A 19,532-nucleotide genomic window follows, 5' to 3' on the forward strand; every position below is an offset into this window, starting at 1 on the left:
AAGAAAGCCTCAACAATCTATTGCCTCAACAAAAGAAAGCCTCAACAATCTAAAGCCTCAACAATATCATCCAACAACAGTCTCAAAGCTAATTTCTAGTCATTCTTATCATGACCTCATTTTTGGATCTCTGTTAAAAGTGAATACCCATTGTTGAGTGAAAAGCAATGAAAATTTTGATTCAATTTTCAACAACATATTTGTGCAAAAAACATTTTCATCAGTCACAGCAATTAAAACTCAGTACCAGTCTCAGCTTGAAATAAATATGGCTCTCCATCTTGCAGTAACATCATTGGAGCCAAAAATCCATAAATTTTTTTCAAGCAAAAAGGAGCAAATATCACACTGTAAAAATGTGTAATACTTAAATTTATTTTAATGAATGTGTTACAATTAAACAACCTTTGAAGATTTTGTTATGATTAAATAAGTATTTATAATGTTGTTATATTAAATAGGTACATTTCATATTAATAAAATGGAAGTTCTTTTTTTTAAAATATATTTTATTAATTTTTCTTACAGAGAGGAAGGGAGAGAGATAGAGAGCTAGAATCGTCGATGAGAGAGAAACATCGACCAGCTGCCTCCTGCACACCCCCCACTGGGGATGTGCCCGCAACCAATGTACATGCCCTTGACCGGAATCAAACCCGGGACCCTTCAGTCCACAGACCGACGCTCTATCCACTGAGCCAAACCGGTTTCGGCTAAAATGGAAGTTCTTTGACCGTTATTTTACAAACTTTGTGCACTGGGAGGGGGTGTCCATTAGCCCAGCCTGCATCCTCTCCAATCTGGGACCCCTCAGGGGATGTCCAACTGTTGGTTTAGGCCTGATCCCACAATCAACATCCCTCTCACAATCCAGGACTGCTGGCTCCCAACCGCTCACCTGCCTGCCTGCCTGCCTCATTGCCCCTAACTGCTTCTGCCTGCCAACCTTATCAACCCCCTAACCACTCCCCTGCCAGCCTGACTGATGCCTAACTGCTCCCCTGCCGGCCCAATCACCCCAACTGCCCTTCCCTGCAGGTTTGGTCCCCTCCAACTACCCTCCCCTGCCAGCCTCGTCATCCCTAACTGTCCTCCCCTTGCAGGCCTGGTCACTCTCAACTGCCCTCCACTGCAGGCCCAATCACCCCCAACTGCCCTCCCCTGCTGGCCTGTTTGCCCCCAACTGCCCTCCCCTGCTGGCCATCTTGTGGCAGCCATCTTGTGATGACATGGATGCAGCCATCTTATTACCACATGGGGGCAGCCATCTTGTGACCATATGGGGGTGGCCATCTTATGACCACATGGAGGGGCCACCTTGGGCCAATCAATGATTCTCTCTCATCGTGGATGTTTCTATCTCTCCCTCTCTCTCTGAAATCAATTAAAATATTTTTTAATAAAAATTTTTAAAAAGCAGTCCTCCTCCAGAACTAGTGAACAAAACACTGAATAGTAAGATGGCAACTACATTACTATGTTCAAGTAGCAGCAAAGTCTTAGTGGTCCACAGAGTGAGGCTAAAAACCACAAGGGTAAAATTATATACCCAGCATCTGCATGTTTAAATATTTGATCCACTGGTGTTGGGTAATACTTTTTCCAGAGAAAATAGCTTTTGAAACAAAACCATAAGAAATGCAGTCCTAAGTTTTAATATAAAAATGAACTGAATAATGTGAACTGCTTTTAGGAGGTTAGATGATTCAAAAAGTCTCACTGCCTTAAAAAATTTAGTGAAATATAATAATTTTTACTCTGAATTTCTGTACTATTTGTGTTTTTTTTGTTTGTTTTGTTTTGTTTTTTTGTTTGTTTTTTTTTACAATGAGTACACATTTCTTACTTAACAACACAATAAACCAAGAAATAAAGAAAAAAACTAGATGATGGGCTGGATACTTTGGTTTCTTTGCCTGAAGATATTACGGAGACACCTTCCCCTACTTTACACAGGAGGATGTCAGAAAGGTTAAGAAGTCACTAAGTTACTATTTTAGGGAGAAATCACCAATAGAAATACTTCTCCTCGATCTGAAAAACCTCTCACTAAAATGACCAGCTGTTCTAAGGTTAACAGTCTGTCCCGAAAACTCCAATTTCAAGCAGAACCGTCCTGGTGTTAGAGCATTCATTCTGCAGCAGGGAACAGAGGAGCTGATGAAAGCTAGAAGCAGCCTGGAAGTAGAGAGGACAGGGGACTCCAGGGCTCATGCTGAACCAAGGAGGGTGATCCAGGCTGTCATGGGTTTGAGAGGGACGCTGTAGGAGTCCAGAGCAGCAGCCAGGAAAAATGTGTCCGGTGGGGCTAAGCTGTTGTCAAGATCCGTGACTGAGAAAGCCTGCGAGAGCAGGCACATGGAGAGAGCCTTTAGCGATAGGCACTGATCGGTCCCTGACCAAGGGCTATGCATGTCCACCAGCCCGATGCCACCGCTGCTACCAACGCTGGGGCTGGCTAGCACATTCCTGTCGAGTCTCTCCTCCATATCAGGGCTCAGGAGCCACTGCCACTGCCCCTGCTGCAGGGTCTCCTCATGTATTGCCACTGTGGTGGAACAGTGGGCAGAGGCATGTCACTTTCCCATGGCAGTGGATTCCCACAGGCCGGGCCGCCACCACCCCAGGCATTGGTTGATTCTTGTATGTACCCTGACCAGGATTGTTGCATATCAGGACAATGCTCTAACCAAATGAGCTACCCAGCCAGGGCTAGAAAGACTCTTTGGATGGTCAGGGAAGGCTTCTCCAAAGAGGTAATATGTAAGCAAAGACTTAAATTAACTGAGGTGTGACCCACCCAGACATCTGGGAGGGAAAACATTCTAGACAGAAGGGCCAACAAGCACAAAGGCCCTGAGGTACAGCAAGTTGGGCCTATGTGAGGAATAGCCAATAGTTCAGTGGGCCTGGAGTTGTGGGTAATATCACAGAGACTAAGAGTTTGGAATCTATCTTACAAATGGTAGGAACCCTACAGGTTGAAAGCAGGGGAGAGGCATAATTTGGTTTAGAATATGGTTTGAAAAGATTACTCTGGCTCTTGCTAGATTGTCCTGGAGCCGGTGAGAGAGCATAGAAGCATGTTGGGGGCTACTGTAATAATCCAGGCAGGCATGGTTAGGGCTTAGGCCAAGCAGTGAGATGATGAAATGGGTCAGATTTTGGGTCTTTTTTGAGGATCTAACAAAAGTTTGCTTATGAATGAGACATGGCGGATGAGAGAAAAAGAAGCTGAATATGGTTCCAAGGCTAACACATGCATGCAAACATAGAGCGCCACCACAGGGACCTATACATCAGGCACAGATGCACTCAGCCACCACACAGCTGGAAGCACACATTCCATAGTATCAGGGATAGACACAGACCCCACCACTTGACCTCTGCCTGCCCCAGTCTTCTCCCACATCAAAGCCCCGGGGTCAGAGCTCCCGTCTGACTCCAATCCTTCCAAGCTCAGCCTTGGCACCCCCACCCCAGTATTTTCCTACCAAATCTCATTCCTGCCCATACTGGCTCCTTTAACAAGGAGGCTCCTGACTCAGATTCTTCTCAGAGACTAGAGCCTAGCCTCTGACTCCAGCTCCCTGCCCTTGGTCTCACCTGACCAATCCCTTCCTCCATGACCAGATCCTGCTCCCACACTCCAGTCTGAGGCCCTACAGAAAATTATCACTCAACAAATATTTGTTCAGTGCTCTCTATGGGCCAAGCGTTCTGCCCTTTTACCTTGACTTGAAGTCGCACCTCCATGTTTACCTAATACTACCAACTGCCCTATTCCCAGCACTCCTGCATTCATTCTACAGGATGGCTGCCCTCTCTCCCAACCACCCTCTGGGTTCCCCCTTGCCCCCATCCAGCCTGCCAGCCATTGATAGGCAGCCTAGTGCAATGGGGAAGGGCAGTGCTTCATGCTCAGGCAGCCCTCAGCCCCATCCACCATTGAACAGCTGCATAACCAGCCAAACACAGGTGATTCAATGCCTCTTCTATAATAGAAAAGGTTGGCAATAGTTCTAACCTTCCAGACTTGTGGACAATAATTCATGGGAGTCCCTTAGCCCAATGCCCAGTACATAGCAGCTACACAATGGTAGCTGTTGTGCACTCAGGCCCACCTCTGCCTTACTGGCTCTATGGCTTGAGGACAAAGCACACCTGATGGGGACAGTGGCACTTGTGATCTCAGGCCCTAATTGTGATAACCATCACTCAAGTGATGTTGGGGGAAACTGAGACTGAACGGTGACCTTGCCTAAGATCCCCCAGGGAGTCTGTTGAGGAAGTCCTGAAGTGTGAGCCTGTGTCATAAGTATTGGGCCATGCTATCCTGTGTGCATTGAAATATGTAACAGCCAGGACACCTCCTGGCCTGGACTGACAAATACCTATGAAATGAAGCCCACATATTTTTGGCTCAAGAGCTGCTCTAAGTTTCTGCTCAGAGGCTGACAATCCCTGTGGGTCCTTACTGAGCACTTGCAATGTGCAGGCACTGTCCAGATGACCAATTTTGCTCATGTAACCCTCCTGAAAACCATTTGAAATTCCTGTTATAAATGAACACATAGGGTGGTTATGAAATATTGACCACCCACTGTCCCTCGTGGTGCTGCTTACACTGGAAGACAACAGATGCCCCAGACCTCAGACAACAGAGGGTGGCAGTGTCTCTAAGCAGCCTCCAGATCTCCTTGTGCTTGAGCGTGAGGTCGGAGCTATGGACTGATGATCACAAGCCCCACAGAGGGACACTGCCACCCCCCTGAGGTTCCTTGTGGGCCACAAGGTTCAGGGGCAATTGAGGGGGCCCTGCGTCTCAAAACAGAGAAAGGGCCAGACCCCCAGGCCTCAGTATGGGGATCAAAGAAATAAGGGGTGAGGAGGCAAGTAGGAGAACATGACCAGAAAAAAGACAAAAATCAAAATTAATAAAGTTTAATTAAATATCTATAAGACAATACATTGTTAAGTAGTAATGAACCTAACTCAAATTGGTATATATTAATGACTTTAATGTGGAATGCCAGCAAAATTTCTTACGTGACAGGGTGTGGGATTCAGCCTCTAAAATTCAAAGTGCCAGGGGCCTATCGTCTTCAAATGTGCCACCCCCAAAACGTAGATGCATCCCTCAGAAAAGAAAGGGTCCTCATACTGATGTGAAATTAAATTTCAGCCATGTGAGGAAATGAAAAAGCAAGAGAGGAACACAAGTCAGTTATAGGAAAATGTAGGAATGCTCTTCACACATTCACCTGTAACGGAGTGCCTGGTCAGCCTCTTCATCACTGGGTGCTGACAGGATCCACCTACCGTCAAGCCCCTTCACCCTTCAGCAGCTGGGCTCACCAGCCTCCCATTCTTTACCACCTCTGAAGTGGAAACCTGCCACCCCCTCTTCCTTCTAACCTAAAGAAGTTAATTCATGTGACTTTAAGGAATGGATCCAGAGAGCTGGGTTTGAGTCCAGAGGCCTCAGACTCATCGTGTGATCATAGGCAGATCCTATTCTCCCACTGGCCAAGTCGTGGTCCATGAAATGGAATAATGATGCCTAGTAAGGCTGCTGTATGAACCAAGGAGGTCACAGCTGTGTGAGACAGTTTTTTTAAACAGATTGGACTGCACTGAGCTTTGTCTAACAAAACAAAACTCAAGGAAAAATGTTTTTGTTAAGCTATGTTGAATCCCAGAGACATTTCATATTTGTCCTTTCTGAGCTCTGTTTGGGGAGGTGAGTTTTTATTGTTCCCCATGGTCATTCTGCCGGGCTCACTGACTCTTTCTGGCCTGGCAAGTGGAGAGAGGTACCACAGCCGAATTGGTAGGAAAGCAGGTTTGTGGAAGGGTGGCAGGAGCCCAGAAGGCTTGACTGCTAGAGGTCTGAGTCAGCAGCAGACAGGTAGGATGGGCCCAGTCCTCACATACTTAGGGAGATGGTGCAGGAATGTTCCTCCAGCCCAAGGCCTGGGCTCTGCCCACTGCATCCTGGCTCTTGCAGATGCAGCAGCCTCAGCTTTAGCCCAAGAGGCGGTAGATGCCTGGAACTTTGTTTGGTGGCTTCAGCCAGGGGCCTTCAGAGACAGCCTAAACTTAGGCACTGGCCCATGGGTTCACAAGGCCAGGCCAGAGAGCCTACCAGGAGTTGACTTCTGGCCCGAAGCATCCCCTGGCACACTGATGCAGCCAGCTGCCACCCCTCCCTGGACCTCATGTTCCTTGTCTGTGCAATGAAGAACTAATGTGGATGTGTCGGGTGATGGGTGATCCCAGATGGCTGGAGGTGGCTCACACACTGCCCCAGAAGGTGTCCCACAGGTGCAGCTATATGTGGGACACCTTTGCTATATTCACATGTGACTTTGTGGCAGTTTGCATGTATCACTGTGTGAGAGTATTACTGTGTGCATGAGACTGTGGTATGGCTGAGAGTGATGCCATAGCTGGGACTGACATAGTGAACAGATAACATGTATAGACATAGCCAAGTGTGGACATGGCTGTGAATGTGTGATAGTATGTGGCACTGTAGATAGGAGTGCAATTGTGAGAGCACATGACCATGCAGATATGTATATGTGGCCAAGAGAGGTTTATGTGCCTGTGGGAAAGGTGTGTGGCTGTGTGTGGCTGTCTGCTTTGGGTTGGGCAACAGTATCAAGGACCATGTGGGTGTATGGATGACTGTGTGGCTGTGCTACAGGATGGGAAGTGTGGCGGTGAACTGAGCCTAGGACCGCCTGAATTCCCCAGGCCTGGCTCTGTTCCAGCTGTGGCACAGTGGTTCACAGCCCTCCTGTGTCCAGGAGGCAACAAGATGCAGGATCTGAGAACCACCTCCATCCCCAACACCCCACATGTGGCCACAAAACAGATTCCTTTCCTGAGCTGGGCCAAGATTGGATATCAGGGTAGTTGCCCAGGGCAGAAAGAGAGGCCCGGTTTTCCATTCGCCTCAGACAAAAATGAGGGAGCGAACTGGAGGCAGCTGGGCCCAGCTTAGTCTAGAACAAATGTCTGGTATGTGACTGAGGCCAGCCAGCAGGATTTTCCCCCACACTATTCCCCCAGTCTCCTGCAGAAAGGAGCTCTGGCCAGACCCAACAGATCTCAAATTCCCCCAACACCCTATCCCACACAGACCGAAAAGGAAGGGAGGAAGGAAGGAAGGAAGGAGGGAGGGAGGGAGGGAGAGAGAGAGACAGGGAGGGAGGGAAGGAGGGAAGGAGGGAGGAAGAATAGGGAGAGGGACTATGATATTCAGTCCTCACCACACACATGCTATCTCAGCCTACAGATCTCAGTAGGCCTAGCCCGTCCCAACACTTCACATTCTGGTTCTTCTCCTAGGTGCATGCTGATCTGGTGTCAGGCAACTCCCTCACCCTGAGGATGGGAGGTATGGGAGATGGTCCCCTTTTAAGGAAGGGACACAGAGGGCAGTCCCAGGGCAGGAAGCATGCATGGGGACTTTCCAGGCACTGTGGGCCAAGAGGAGCATTCCCACCCTTCTCAGACTGACCTTGAGAAGTTTCCCCAAACCCTCTCCCAACAGTCCCCTTGCTGTGGTCAGATTGCTCTCTGCAGAAGGCTAATTAGAGGTCAACGCTGAGAAAAGATTAAGGGGGAGAAGGTCCTCAAAGGGACTAGATATGAAGGAAGGAGAGCAGCGAGGAGGGAGGGGAAAAATTCCACAAAGTCCCAAATCTGACCTAACTTGACTCAGGGTCAAGGGCCCACTCCAGAATTTCCTCTGAGGACATTCTACCCTGAATGGAGAGCCCTTGCTGCCCTCTCCCCCAATGCATCTGCCAACCCTTTCCTTATCTCACTGCGCTGAGCCCCCAGGCCCCTGGCCTAGCCAAAGCCTCCCCTGATGTCTGGACCCAGGCACTTCTCCTACACCAAGTCCACACTGCCCTGAAAGAACACTGTGCTTCCACCACACTTCTCTGTTCCAGGTGTGAAGTTCCCTGCACATCCTGCCTGGGGCACCCCAACGGCAGGGCTGAGGAGTCCTCCTCAGTTTCCAACATGGAAGCCACCACATGGCTGGGTATTCAGGACTGCCTAGGAAAGGACACCGTTTCTGAGCCCCACCTCCTTCCCTGGGCTGGGGCCTCCCTGAGGAGAGGAACCCCATCTATTAGACTGTCCTGAAACATGGTCTCCTATCCCTTTTTCATGCAACCCTCCGCCCTAGATCAGAGCAGCACAGCCAAATCCCTGGCAGGACTTCACCATTGTGAGAAGATAGTGAGGTCTGAGAAGGGTGTGAAACTATCTAGAGGTGTTCTTGGCCACCTCTAGATCCCCAAATAGCACCTCCCACCAGCACAGCCTTCTCCCCAACTATTGAGGTTCTGGGGTAAATTTTGTGCCTATCATAACCTCAGGGACAATCAGGGTTCTATCCTTCCCACACCCTCATGCCCTCTGAGATCTAAGTTTAAAAGTCATCTTTTTGTTATCTTAATTGTAAAAAAGTTTATCAAGAAAAAATATTCAAGCAGCAGCCACCAGGAATGGCCATGACCTCCTGGAGGGGGCTAGCAGTGGCACCTGTCAGTTCCACCCAACTGCTGCTGGACCACCCCCTGGCCTGGGGGAAGGAGTAACATAAACATGAGTTGGAGACAGTGTAAATGGCCAGAATCCAGGCAGGCATCACAATGAGACTGGCCATCAGCAGGTGGACCCAGGGTCAATTGACCTATATTTTCCCCTGGGTTTCCCACTGTGCACCAGAAGAATTCAGGGATTCATAGGACCAAGGACCCTAGAAACCCGAGGTCTGAGCCTGCTGGAGTGTGAGGAACTATTGCTGTGAACTCAAATATCTGGTACCTTTTGGGTGTGCCCTCCAGGAAAATAACACCAGGGCCCTGGGGTTTATGACTTTTCTTAACACCTTGAACCCAGGGAAAAGATGCTGTGTGGTCCCCTAACCAAGGGATGTTAGGGGCTTAGCAGGTAAAAGGGAGTCAGGAGGATGTTGGCCTGCAGGCCCTCCTGCAGGGGGTAAGGGTGGGGCAGAGGCAGGGACAGGGACAAAGGGACAAGGAAGCTCCCTCCCCACCAAAGTAAGGTAGCAAACTTGCTTGGGAAAGGGGAGGGAGAGAGGAAGGGTGTTTCCATGCCTATATACCTTTGCCCATGCTGTTCCTCTCTTCCAAATGTCCTCCCCATCTACTGTCCTCACTTACTATCTGGCAAGTCCTTGTCATTCTTCAAGACACCACTCGAATGTCACCTACACTGTGGAGTCTTCCCTGACCTGCAGAATGAGTGAACCCTTCTGTGAGCTTCCAGGAACCCCTTATTTACCATGGGACATTCTGTGTTACCCGTCCCCCCCGCCAAATCTGTTTCTGTGATTGATTCCCACTTTGACTGGGGACACCCTGAGGGCAGGTGTGTCACAGCTCTGGGTATTCAACATTTGACCCAGAACCACAGCAGGGCCCAGAATGAGGGGATGGTGGCCAGGTGCACAGAGACTAGAGGCTCTACAGTTAGCTAAGACTCTGGCCTAGCCTAGAGTGACTGACCAGCAGCCCAGGCCTCAGTTTGGAGGGTTCCTGGTCCCATTCTCACCCTTGCTGTGCCCACTTCTAAGGGATGGAGAACTTCCCCCGGGGTACCCATGACTCTTCCACAGCCCACCCCCAGCTGCTGCTGGTGCAGGAAGTCTGGAAACCAAAGTACACTGCAGTGACCAGGCTGATGGTGGGGTGGGGCCCGGTACTCAGGTCAGAGGTTGTCGTACATGCGCAGCGTCTTCTCCAGCTGCTGGCCTACGCGCTGGTAGAAGAGGATCTGCTGGCGCAGGTAACTCTGCATCATGTGCTTAAAGTCGAGCTCGCGGCGCTGGTGGAAGTGGTTCATCTCAGCCTGCAGGGCGAAGCCCACCACGCGGCAGCGCCTGCGAATGCCATCTGCTTCGTCCTGTGCCATGCGGCCCTCGTCACTCATGCGTTGGCTCTCCTTTACCTTGGCAAAAGCGCCTGGCATAGGCAGAGCAGAAGACAAGGGTTGTTAGGGCTCCGATGTCCCCAATTTGTTCCCTAAACCCTCTGTTAGTACCCCCAAGAGCAGACAGTGGTCTCATTAATTCAACTCAGGCCTCACTCCTGGACTCCAGACTCCTGGTCCAACTGGGTGTCCCCACCAGGATGTCCCAACCCGAACCTAAACAGATGCACCATCTTCCCTCCAAACCTGTGGCACCAACAACCCACACCCCGCAGTCACTGCTCTGCTCTCTACATTCCAGAACCCGGATATCCTAATTCAGCTCAGACATTACCTCCTCCAGAAAGCCTCCCCTGGAACCCACTGCATTAAGTGCTTCCCAGTGTTCTCAGGTGCCTGGGTTTCCCTCCCCCACAGCTCTCACCACCCTGCAGTTTCTCGACTGCCTCCCTATGGGCTCTGAGCTCAATATTTCTAGCACCCAGAACAAAGCCTAACACACAGCAAATCCTGATACATACCCACTGATACATGTTCAATGTGTCCCTCACTGGACAAGGACAACAGGCCTCCAAAGACCTCACACCTCAGTCCCAGCCTCAAGAGATTCTCCAGAGCACCTGAACGCAGCCAAGCTGGACACCCAGAGTTCCAAGCTTTCCCTGGCTTCCCTCTGTCTGCAGATCAAGATCCACATCCATTCATAAGGCTCTCTGAGAGCTGGTCCCTGTACCCATTTCACACTGATCCCATGTTCATCAGACTCACCTTGCTCTTTCCTAACTCATCTCTCTGCCCCCTGGACCCCTATGCATAATTCAAACCTCCCGTCAGTGTTCCCAGGAACAATGCTTCCCTCTACATCACACTGCTTACTCTAAAACAGAGCCTCCAAGGCCACCTGGAGTTTTCCTTTGTGTGTGTCTCCCCCCAGACAGATCCTGGCCCCTCCTCACTCCAGCTCCCAGGGGACTAGAGGAGGCCATTGTAATAACCAGGTGACAGATGGAGGGCAAGAGATGAACCTGGGCAGGTAACCCAATTTGGAAGAATCTGAATGAATCAACAAAGCAATTGGTGAATGGATTCCAGTTTGGAATTAACAGGTACTTGACTAATTCTGCAATGAAGCTGAGAGGGGGAGGCAGTTTGCCAGGGCCTGGCACTCACTCCCTCAGAGCTGTAGGGAACCCATTGTGCAAAGAAGAATGAGATGAGAAGGGTTGGCAAGGTGGACAGCACACCATTAAGTACTTCAAAAGGATCCACTGCATACAAATAACATGCTTATTATCCATACTTCCCATTTCTTCTTTAAGGAGGCTTCTCAAGGTACTTCAAAATGTGTTATTTTTACAAATTATTCAGTGCATTCAAGATGCATTTATTGAGCATTACTATATGCCAATCCCAGGACTCTATATCCTGGTAATAACTCTGGGGGCCTTTAGAACTGGCAGCACCAAATTAGTAAACAAGTGCATGGCTTATAGGCTAATATTGGCATTTGGGGCAGATACACTCAAGTTTGAACAGTCTCCAGAGCTGCTCACACCGCATTCAAAATAACCCTGAAGTCACCAGATCCCAGCCCACTCAGTCCTTCGGCCACATTCCGGCTCCAACTACTCAGGCCTGGGCAGCAGAAGCAGGATCACTCTAAGACCTAATGAGAGACTTCAGAGCAGGAGAGGCCCTAGAGGCCAGCGGCCTGCCCCACCTCCCAAACCACTGCTCTGCAGAGGAAACAGGCCATGAAGGGAAGGGACTTGCCTAGGGGCTCCCACCTCCTTCCTGCCCCTCACAGACGGAATGCCTGCCCAGAGACATCCCTCCACAGCTGGGAGGTACACATGACACCTCCTGCAGGGAGCCCATGCCAGGTCACCCAGGCATTTGTGTGGGACCCCCAGACAATGGACTCAGGAATTTGAGAAGGTTCCAAGAAATAAGGACTAAACAGGTAAAAAACAGCAAGACAAAAAAACTGGAGTTAAGCTTCAGCAAAAGGAACCTACTGGAAGAGGGGACACTGACAAGCCTGGATTCCACCTGCCTGAGAAAGTCCAGGTACAGTGGGGGGTGGACCTGTACTCGAGAAGGCACTTCTTGCCCATAGCCTAGCGGAAGAAAAGGCCCCTTTTGTTGATGAGGAGATTGAGGCCCAAATAATAGAAATTAATCTAATGTAATTGTAGGTATCCAAAGACAGACAGCCAGGCAAGGAGCCAGGGACAGGAGACAGAGGCTATGGGGATAAGAGGGAGGTGGAGGCCCCACCCTGCTCTCTGTCACTTCTCTACCCTGCAACACAGGTCTGGGGCCTAGACCAGCTGACACTAAAGTGCCCAGAAACCAGCCAGGGGTCAGGAGTCAGGCCTGTCCAGCATCCCCCTACATTCCACTTTGGAGTCAACCTGAGAGACCCAGGGGAGCGAGCCTCTTGCCCTGGCAGTTGTCCTGTAGGCTGGGTCCCAGGAATAGGAAAAGGAGGGTTGGAGTTTCAGAGCTCCATGGTCCCAGGCATAGTCCCTAAGCTCCCTGCTTAATCAGTCTTATCCCCATTTCTTGGAGGTTGTAACCATCTGCACTAGGTTGGGGGCAAGAGATCTGAGTCCTGGTCCTAACTGTGTCACCTCCAGCAAGCTTCTGCACTTGCCTGGTCTACAGGTTTCCCACATCAAAGGGTGCAGGTTGGGTAGAAATGATGCTACTGACAACTGCTCATAGCAGGATAATGCTTTAGTTTCCACATCTGTGAAATGGAATAAGAATATTTACCCTCTAGTGTAATTGAAGTTTGATTGAACTAATATGTATAAAGTACTTAGGATGGCATCTGACCAAATAAAAGCTCAAGATGCTACATGCAATTGTCTACAAACTGCTTTTTAGTCACAGCAAGAACCAGCTGGTGGTGGCTCATGGCAATGATTCTCTTTGTTTATGGAAACCTAGGAGGGATGGCAGAGGGAGGGTTAGACAAGAGCCCAGAACGGAGGCCCCACCTGTCCCCCAGGCAGGTGCCTGGCTGTAAGAGTCACTTTGCCTTGGCCAATCTAGGAGCTCCCTGGCCCCTCCGTGCATGCTTTGTGGTCCCGGGCCTGCCTCCAGTCCACAGAAGATTGCAACTAAGTTAGCACTACAGCATCCAAGCCTCCCTCCCTTTCCCTTCCCCTCCTAACTCATCTACTCCAAATAGCCATCCCTAAGAGAGCTCCTTCCCCCATCTATCAGGAACAGTGGACACTGCCTGGGCTGTGGAATCAGACACACCTGGGCTCCAATTCCTGCTCTGCTCACCATCCCACCTCACTGCACCTCGTCTGTAAAATGGAAGGGGTCATACCAACCTCCTGGCTTGGGGGTGATGAGTCTTAGGCAGGGCAGTCACTGTCTCCCCTTGTTGTCCCAGGCCCTAATAATAGTTACCCTGGGACAATTACCCCCAAAACTGCTTTGATTTGGACTGAGGTCCAGGAGCTGGACCAGTGGGCAGACAGGCTGGTGAGCCTCATTTCAGTGCCAACTAGACTCCATCTCCCATTTTACTGAGGTAAAACTGAGGGGAGAAAACTCTCTCAAGGTCACTTTACAGACAATGTGTATCTAAATCCTGGCCTCCTGATCCCATCTAGGCCTCCCACTCCCCGCCTCCCATGACCTCTCCCAGACTCTCACCATCTTGCAGATACCCAGACACGCTGGACAGAATCCTGGGGGACCCAATTTCCTCCTCCTTCCTCTGAGAAAAGGCTCTCCTTGCAGGGCTAGCATGGGACCCCTCCTCCCTCCAACAGGATTTGGGCCCCCAAAGCCGGCCCAATTCTGTCTCAGCCAGATTACAAACCCCTCTGTAACTCACCAGAACACAGACCTAGGAATGGCAGTGCAGAGTCCAGAAGGAGGAATAATAAGCCCAAAAGGGCTTTGATTATTGGGGAGAGGGTCCTCCAGGTAAGGGGAGGTGGACCAGCCTCTGCCTAAGCTTGAATACATCACCCCAGAGGACTGTTGGCCCCTGACTCTTAGAAACACAAGTGGCAAGTGAAAAGTCAGAAATGGCCTCTCTCAGCTCTGTCTCCCTGCCCCGGGGTCAGAAAAGCCAGGTTGGCTTCTACTCCCATCTACTTAAGAGTGTGCCTGGGAGCCCCGATTATAGGGCTGCCTTCCTGCCCCCAGCTCTGCCCTGGGTGAAGGTCCCCAGCCACCAAGGGAGGGGGCGTGCACAGCGGTTTAATCACTGTGCCACTGCTTTCCCTCCTGCTGCCTCTTCTGCTGCCCAGTAGGAACAGGCCTGCTAAGGAACTGGTTGAACCAGCTTTCCCAGGTCCTAAAGCAGCAGTGAGGGTGTGGCTCCATTCCAAACGGGCCACCAGCCAGCCAGGCCGCCTCCCCTACCCTCTCCCTGCTCCAGAGCTCAGAGCCAGATCTAAGGCATCACTGTCCTCAACCAGACCCTCCCCATAAGTCTCCCTCCCCCACCTTGAAGGTCTAAGAGCTCAGGGTCCACCCTCCCTTGTTTTATAGATCAGGAAACTAAGACCCCAGAGACAGGAAGGCAATTTTCAGCAAATTGGGGGGAAGAGCCAAGACTAGAGCTCAGGCCTCGTGTCTCCTGAAGCTGAAAGAAGAGGGAAGGAGGAGGAGAGGAATGGAGAGATGAGAGAAAAAGACAAAGAACAGAAAAGAGAAAGTGAAGAGAGAAGGAAGCTGAGAGCTATAGAAGTTCTAGAAGCCAACCTCCTGTTAAAGGAGAGCAAGGCTGGTTTACACCAGACTCTCCTGGGTACTGAGGCAGGGGGTGGCATTTGCTGACGACCCCCAGGCTCAATCCAGAGGCCTGACTCCTGACCCCACCCAGAGGAAAACTCCCAAGCTAGCCAGGCCTGACCTCAGGCCTAGGGGGCACGGAGCGGACCCACCCTATAGAAGCCCTAGAGACGTTCTTCCTGAGTTACCAAGCAGCCGCAGGGAGGACCACACCTCTCTCCTGACGTCTGCCCTGCTTGTTGTCTCCAGGACTCAGTCACCAGATAGGTCAGATCAGGATTCACTGCTTAGGCAAGAAGACAGCCAGGCTCGGGAAAGGGTAGTTAGATGGGCCATGTGCCCCTGGTTCCTCCCCAGCCCAGGTGCCCCTGGGTGACAGAGTGAGTCACTTCCCTGCCAGTTCCTTGACAGCCCCACAGTAACAGCGAGGGGCCCATCCTGCTCCTCCCCCACAGAGGGGCTGTGAGAAATTAAAACACAGCCAGGTTTGGGAGGTGGCCAATAAGAATATGCGCTTGAGGAGTCACAAGAGAAAGAAACAGTCTCCGCTGGGCCGTGGACTCCCTATGCAACTACTCTCCTATGGACACCACCCTCTATACCTGTAGAATGGGGACAATCCTCCCCACCAGACTGGGAGCTCACAGAAAGGATATGCAGTGGTGAGAACCGGTTCTAAGGAGGTGAGCTTGTGAGGCAGTGGGAAGACAAGCCACACTGTGCTTGTTATCTGAGTCTGTATCCATGTGTGCTCCTCAAGGGCAGGGCCTAGGCCCTGGTCATCTCTGTGTTTCCAGAACCCAGCCTGATACTTTCAGGAGCTCAGTGTAGCCCTAGCCGACTTGGCTCAGTGGATAGAGCGTCAGCCTGCCGACTCAAGGGTCCCAGATTCGATTCTGGCCAAGGGGACAGGCCTGGGTTGCGGCTCAAACCCCAGTGAGGGTCGTGCAGGAGGCAGCCGATCAATGATTCTCTCTCAGTCATTGATGTTTCTCTCTCTCTCCTTCTCCCTTCCTCTCTGAAATCAATAAAGAAATTTTTTTAAAGAGCTCAGTGTATAATGCGTAAATGGAAAAATGAGACAGAAACAGAAAAATAAATGAAAGAAGAAAAGACAACAAGAAGGTAAACAGTGAGCCTCATCAGGACAGGGACCATATCACTACACCTAGAATAGCATCTGTCTTATAGTAGGTGCTCAACACGCTTGTTGAATGAATGAATAAGACAGAGACAGAAAGATAAGATGAGCTGTTCCATTCTGTGTAGGCCATGCTCACATCCCCACGTCCAGCAGAGTGCAGATTCAGTAAGGCTCTCCAGATGTGCTGCACTGGCTCTTACCTTTCTGCAGGTGAATGATGTCAGGAAAGTTGGAGAGCAAACCCTGGTAGAGAGACAGCATGTCGAGCAGCTGGAAGAGGTCGTTCTTGGGCTGCTCAGCGAACATCTCACCAACAGTTTCATAAGTACGGCCCGTGTGAGAAATGGCACTGTTGAGGGCCTCGGAACTAAAGGGGGGGTCCATCTGAAAGGCATGACTGATGGCTTGAAAGGCATTGCCCAGCTTCTGGAATTCTTTGCGGAAGCCTCCCACATGCTTGCGTACCAGCTCCAACGCTACAGTGCTGAGCTGCAGGACACTGTCATCCATCTTCTTGCTGAAGGCCTTGAAAGTGTCCACACGGTCCTCCACGTCCTGCAGGTCCTGGTGCTCTGTGGGGATCTGGAAGGTGAGGAGGAAGCTGGCACCAACCATCTCATCCTTTTCTGCCCGGCGTTTGCCCATCTTCCACTGCTTGTCATCCAAGCAGCTAAGGAAATGCTGGAAGCCCTCATACTGGGACAGCACAGGGTGGCTGGTCATGTGGTCCATCCAGAGGATGAGCCGCCGCTTCCGCTTCTCAATAAAATCCTCCTCAAAGCGACCTGTGGCCTGCTTCTCTGGCAGGTGGGGCACAGAGATGACAGTGAATTTGTGAAGCAGGCGGTTATAGAGCCAGTCAAAGTGCTTATACCGCCGGTAGACAGGGGAGCCAGCATGGGTGGGCGTGAGCTTGTAGGAGATGTAACTTTTGATGCCCTTGAATTTGGTCTGTTTGGTGGGGTCTTCCACAGAGCAGGCAAATGGGTGGGGATTGGCCTTCCACTGGGGGCCACGAGGGCCCATTTCAATGGAGTATGTCTCAGCAATCTTGGCCATCATGGGCACATCACCCAAGATGAAGGCCTCCACTCCAGAGCGCACAAAGCATGAGAAACGGTTGAGGTTGCGCCCCACCACACTACCTCGCTTAGCAGATGCCAGGCTGTCCTGCCGCTCCAGGAGTGGCTTGGGTTGGAAGGCCAGGTGCTGGCTGGGGTAGGCACCAGGGTAGGATAGGTTGAGTGGCGAATACCCATTGGTGCCCATCCCACCAGTCCGTGGTTCCTCAACCACTGTGCATCCATCGTCCCAGTCGTCCCAGTCATCATCATCATCATCCTCGAAGCTGCCCTGGTTTGAAAGGAAGCCACTGCCCCCACCGCTCCCAAGGTTGGCCACCGTGGAGCTGTCATACAAGCTCACCTGGGTGCCTGGAGAGCCTGCAGAGCTGCCGGAGTAGTCAGCGTGGTTGAAGCTGGTGCCAGAGCTAATGATCTCCACATAAGAGGCGGGGAAGAGCCCTGTCTCACCAAGGCTGTTCTGGCCCTGCAGCCAACCATCCAGTGAGGTCTCACTGAAGATGACCAAATCCTCACCCTGCTGGATATTGATTTCCTCTTTGTTCTCACTGTGGAAGTCATAGAGGGCTCGGCCTTTTAGTGCCATGGCTGGGCCAGTGGTAGAGAAAGATGAGGAAAGGGTCCTGCCCAGAACTAGGATGTCCAAGAACGCACTAGCAAACAAAGGCCGGCCCAGCAGCTGTCTCTCCGCCCCTAATGCAGGTCCCAGCACCCAGCCCTCTCTTCAAAGTTGTGCCCATGGCTCCAAAACTTCCCTATCACAACTCCCAGCACCTGTCTGGGGGCAGGGGAGCCTCATATCCATAGTCTTCTTCACCACTCTTGGCAGGCCCTGAAGGGGAGTTTCTCCCTCCTTCCACTCCCAGGAGAAAAGTCAAATGACTTGGAGAAGTGAGAGGGCAAAAATTCCACTTTCCACTGGAACAAGGTTCTAAAACAAAAGAGAATCACTCGGAAATCACGGTTCCAGAACCCTGGCAGCTGTGGTTCCCAGCTCCTTCTGGCCCCCGGGGCCTTGGAAGACTCTCACATTCCTCCCCAGATCTGCTCCTTCCTCCTTCTCCTCCTCCTGGGCCACTGGGTTTCCAAAATTCCAGAAAATCCAAAGGAAAAAAGCAGCAGCCTCCTTCCTGAATCGAGTCCAAGGGTGGATGTGTCCAGCTTCCCAACCGGCCAGGCCGGGAAAACAAGGACTGCGGCTTGCACAACAGGCCGCCAACTCGCCGACCCTGGCGGTCCGGGGGCCTCCAGCCCGCTCGGGCTACGGAGGGCTTAGTAGCGTTTGGGCGACTTTGCCCCACCGGCGGAGCGGCCTCTTTTGTTTGCCTAATTCCTCAGCAGTTTCTGAGCCTGAGGCTGACCCGACCGAACCCGAGGACCGGGTCCGAAGGCAAGCCGCCCGCAGACCCCCGCCCGCCGCACGCGCTCACACTCAGGAGTTTGCAGAGCGACCCAGCGAGCAGATGGCGCCCGGCCGCCTCCGAGCCTCCAGCGCGCCTCCGCCGGCACTTGCAGCCCCTCCACACCGCCAGCAACAAGCCAGCTTAAAAAAAAAAAAAAAAAGGCGATTGGGAGGCGGCGTCCGCGGGGAAGGAGGGAACGGGAGGCGGGGGGCGGGCGGGCGGGCGGCGCGGGGTAGGGCTGGGAGTGGCGGAGAGAAGGCAGGCAAATTCCGCGGCACTTCCGCGAGGCGCAGGGCTCCGACTCCGCCTCCCCCTCCCCACCCCCCCAGCTCCTGGCTTCTTTCTTCGGGCAGTGGCCCACACCAGCTCCTGTGAGATCGGGGTGAGAGAAGAAAGAGACGACCCAGGAAGTAGGGGGGCCGAGCCTCCAGGACTGTCAGCCCTCAATGGGAGGTACCTCCGCCCCGAGGGTCTGGACTCTGGAGCGTCGAGCTCTTCCCCGCCAGCCACCGCCGCCTCCTAGACTCCGGTCACCCCCCCACCCCCGTCTTTTTCCTTAACGCAGTGTTTGAAAACCCCAAAAGTTTGCAAATTGAGGGGCTGTGAGGAGGATATCAGAGGAAGGGGATTGAGGAAGGGGGCGTGGAGAGCCGCTCCCACCACCTCCCCTCCTCCCCTTCCCTCTCCCCCTCCACCCCGTCCCTGCCCCAGCGGGACTGGGCGGCGATGCAGCCCTGCACTGTTCTCTGGAGCCTCGCCCACCCCTGCCCCTCCCCGAGCCAGCGGCGTCCTCATGGAAGAAGCCTGAGCGGCCTGGGATATTGGCCGCTGCGGGTCCTAGAACCTCAGCCAGAGACAGGAGCACCCCTGCCTTGGGAAAGTTCTTTCAAGGAAAAAGATCAAGAGCCTAAATCTTGTTAGCGACAGAAACAAGCCCAGACACCACTCGGTTCCGTGTTGCTTCGTGCAGCGGTGGGGACGGTGGGGAGCAGCGAGGAGGAGGGAGGGGTAATCGGGGTAGACATCCAAGAAGAGGCAAGGAGGATTTTACTCTTGCTCAGCCCGTCCAGAACATTTTGGGCACTGACTGCCAGGCACTGTGCCCACAGCACAAGTCATTCCGGGTTCCTGCCCTTGAAGGCTTAC

General features: G+C 52.0%; 1 protein-coding gene across 4 annotated transcripts in view; it reads right to left on the reverse strand.

The window, feature by feature from the left end:
* SNX33 (sorting nexin 33) overlaps positions 1–18,677 on the reverse strand; it is a 98,325-nt gene extending 79,648 nt beyond the window's left edge. The window contains exons 1-3 of one of the 4 annotated variants that reach the window (XR_014796927.1): positions 16,102–18,650; positions 1,255–10,016; positions 502–1,204 (exon numbers count right to left, since the gene is read on the reverse strand). Coding sequence is in view for 3 of the 4 variants with exons in the window: in XM_084905736.1 (XP_084761862.1) it covers positions 9,763–10,016; positions 16,102–17,569 (1,722 nt within the window). In the remaining variant the exon portion in view is untranslated. Of the gene's footprint in view, positions 1–501; positions 10,017–16,101 lie in introns of those variants that run through there. The other 3 variants (XM_084905736.1, XM_084905735.1, XM_084905737.1) reach the window with 3 other exon arrangements.
* Positions 18,678–19,532: the final 855 nt, after the last annotated feature.

The sequence above is a fragment of the Pipistrellus hanaki genome (genome assembly GCF_964339955.1).
Source record: "Pipistrellus hanaki genome assembly, chromosome: 1".
Lineage (NCBI taxonomy): Eukaryota > Metazoa > Chordata > Mammalia > Chiroptera > Vespertilionidae > Pipistrellus > Pipistrellus hanaki.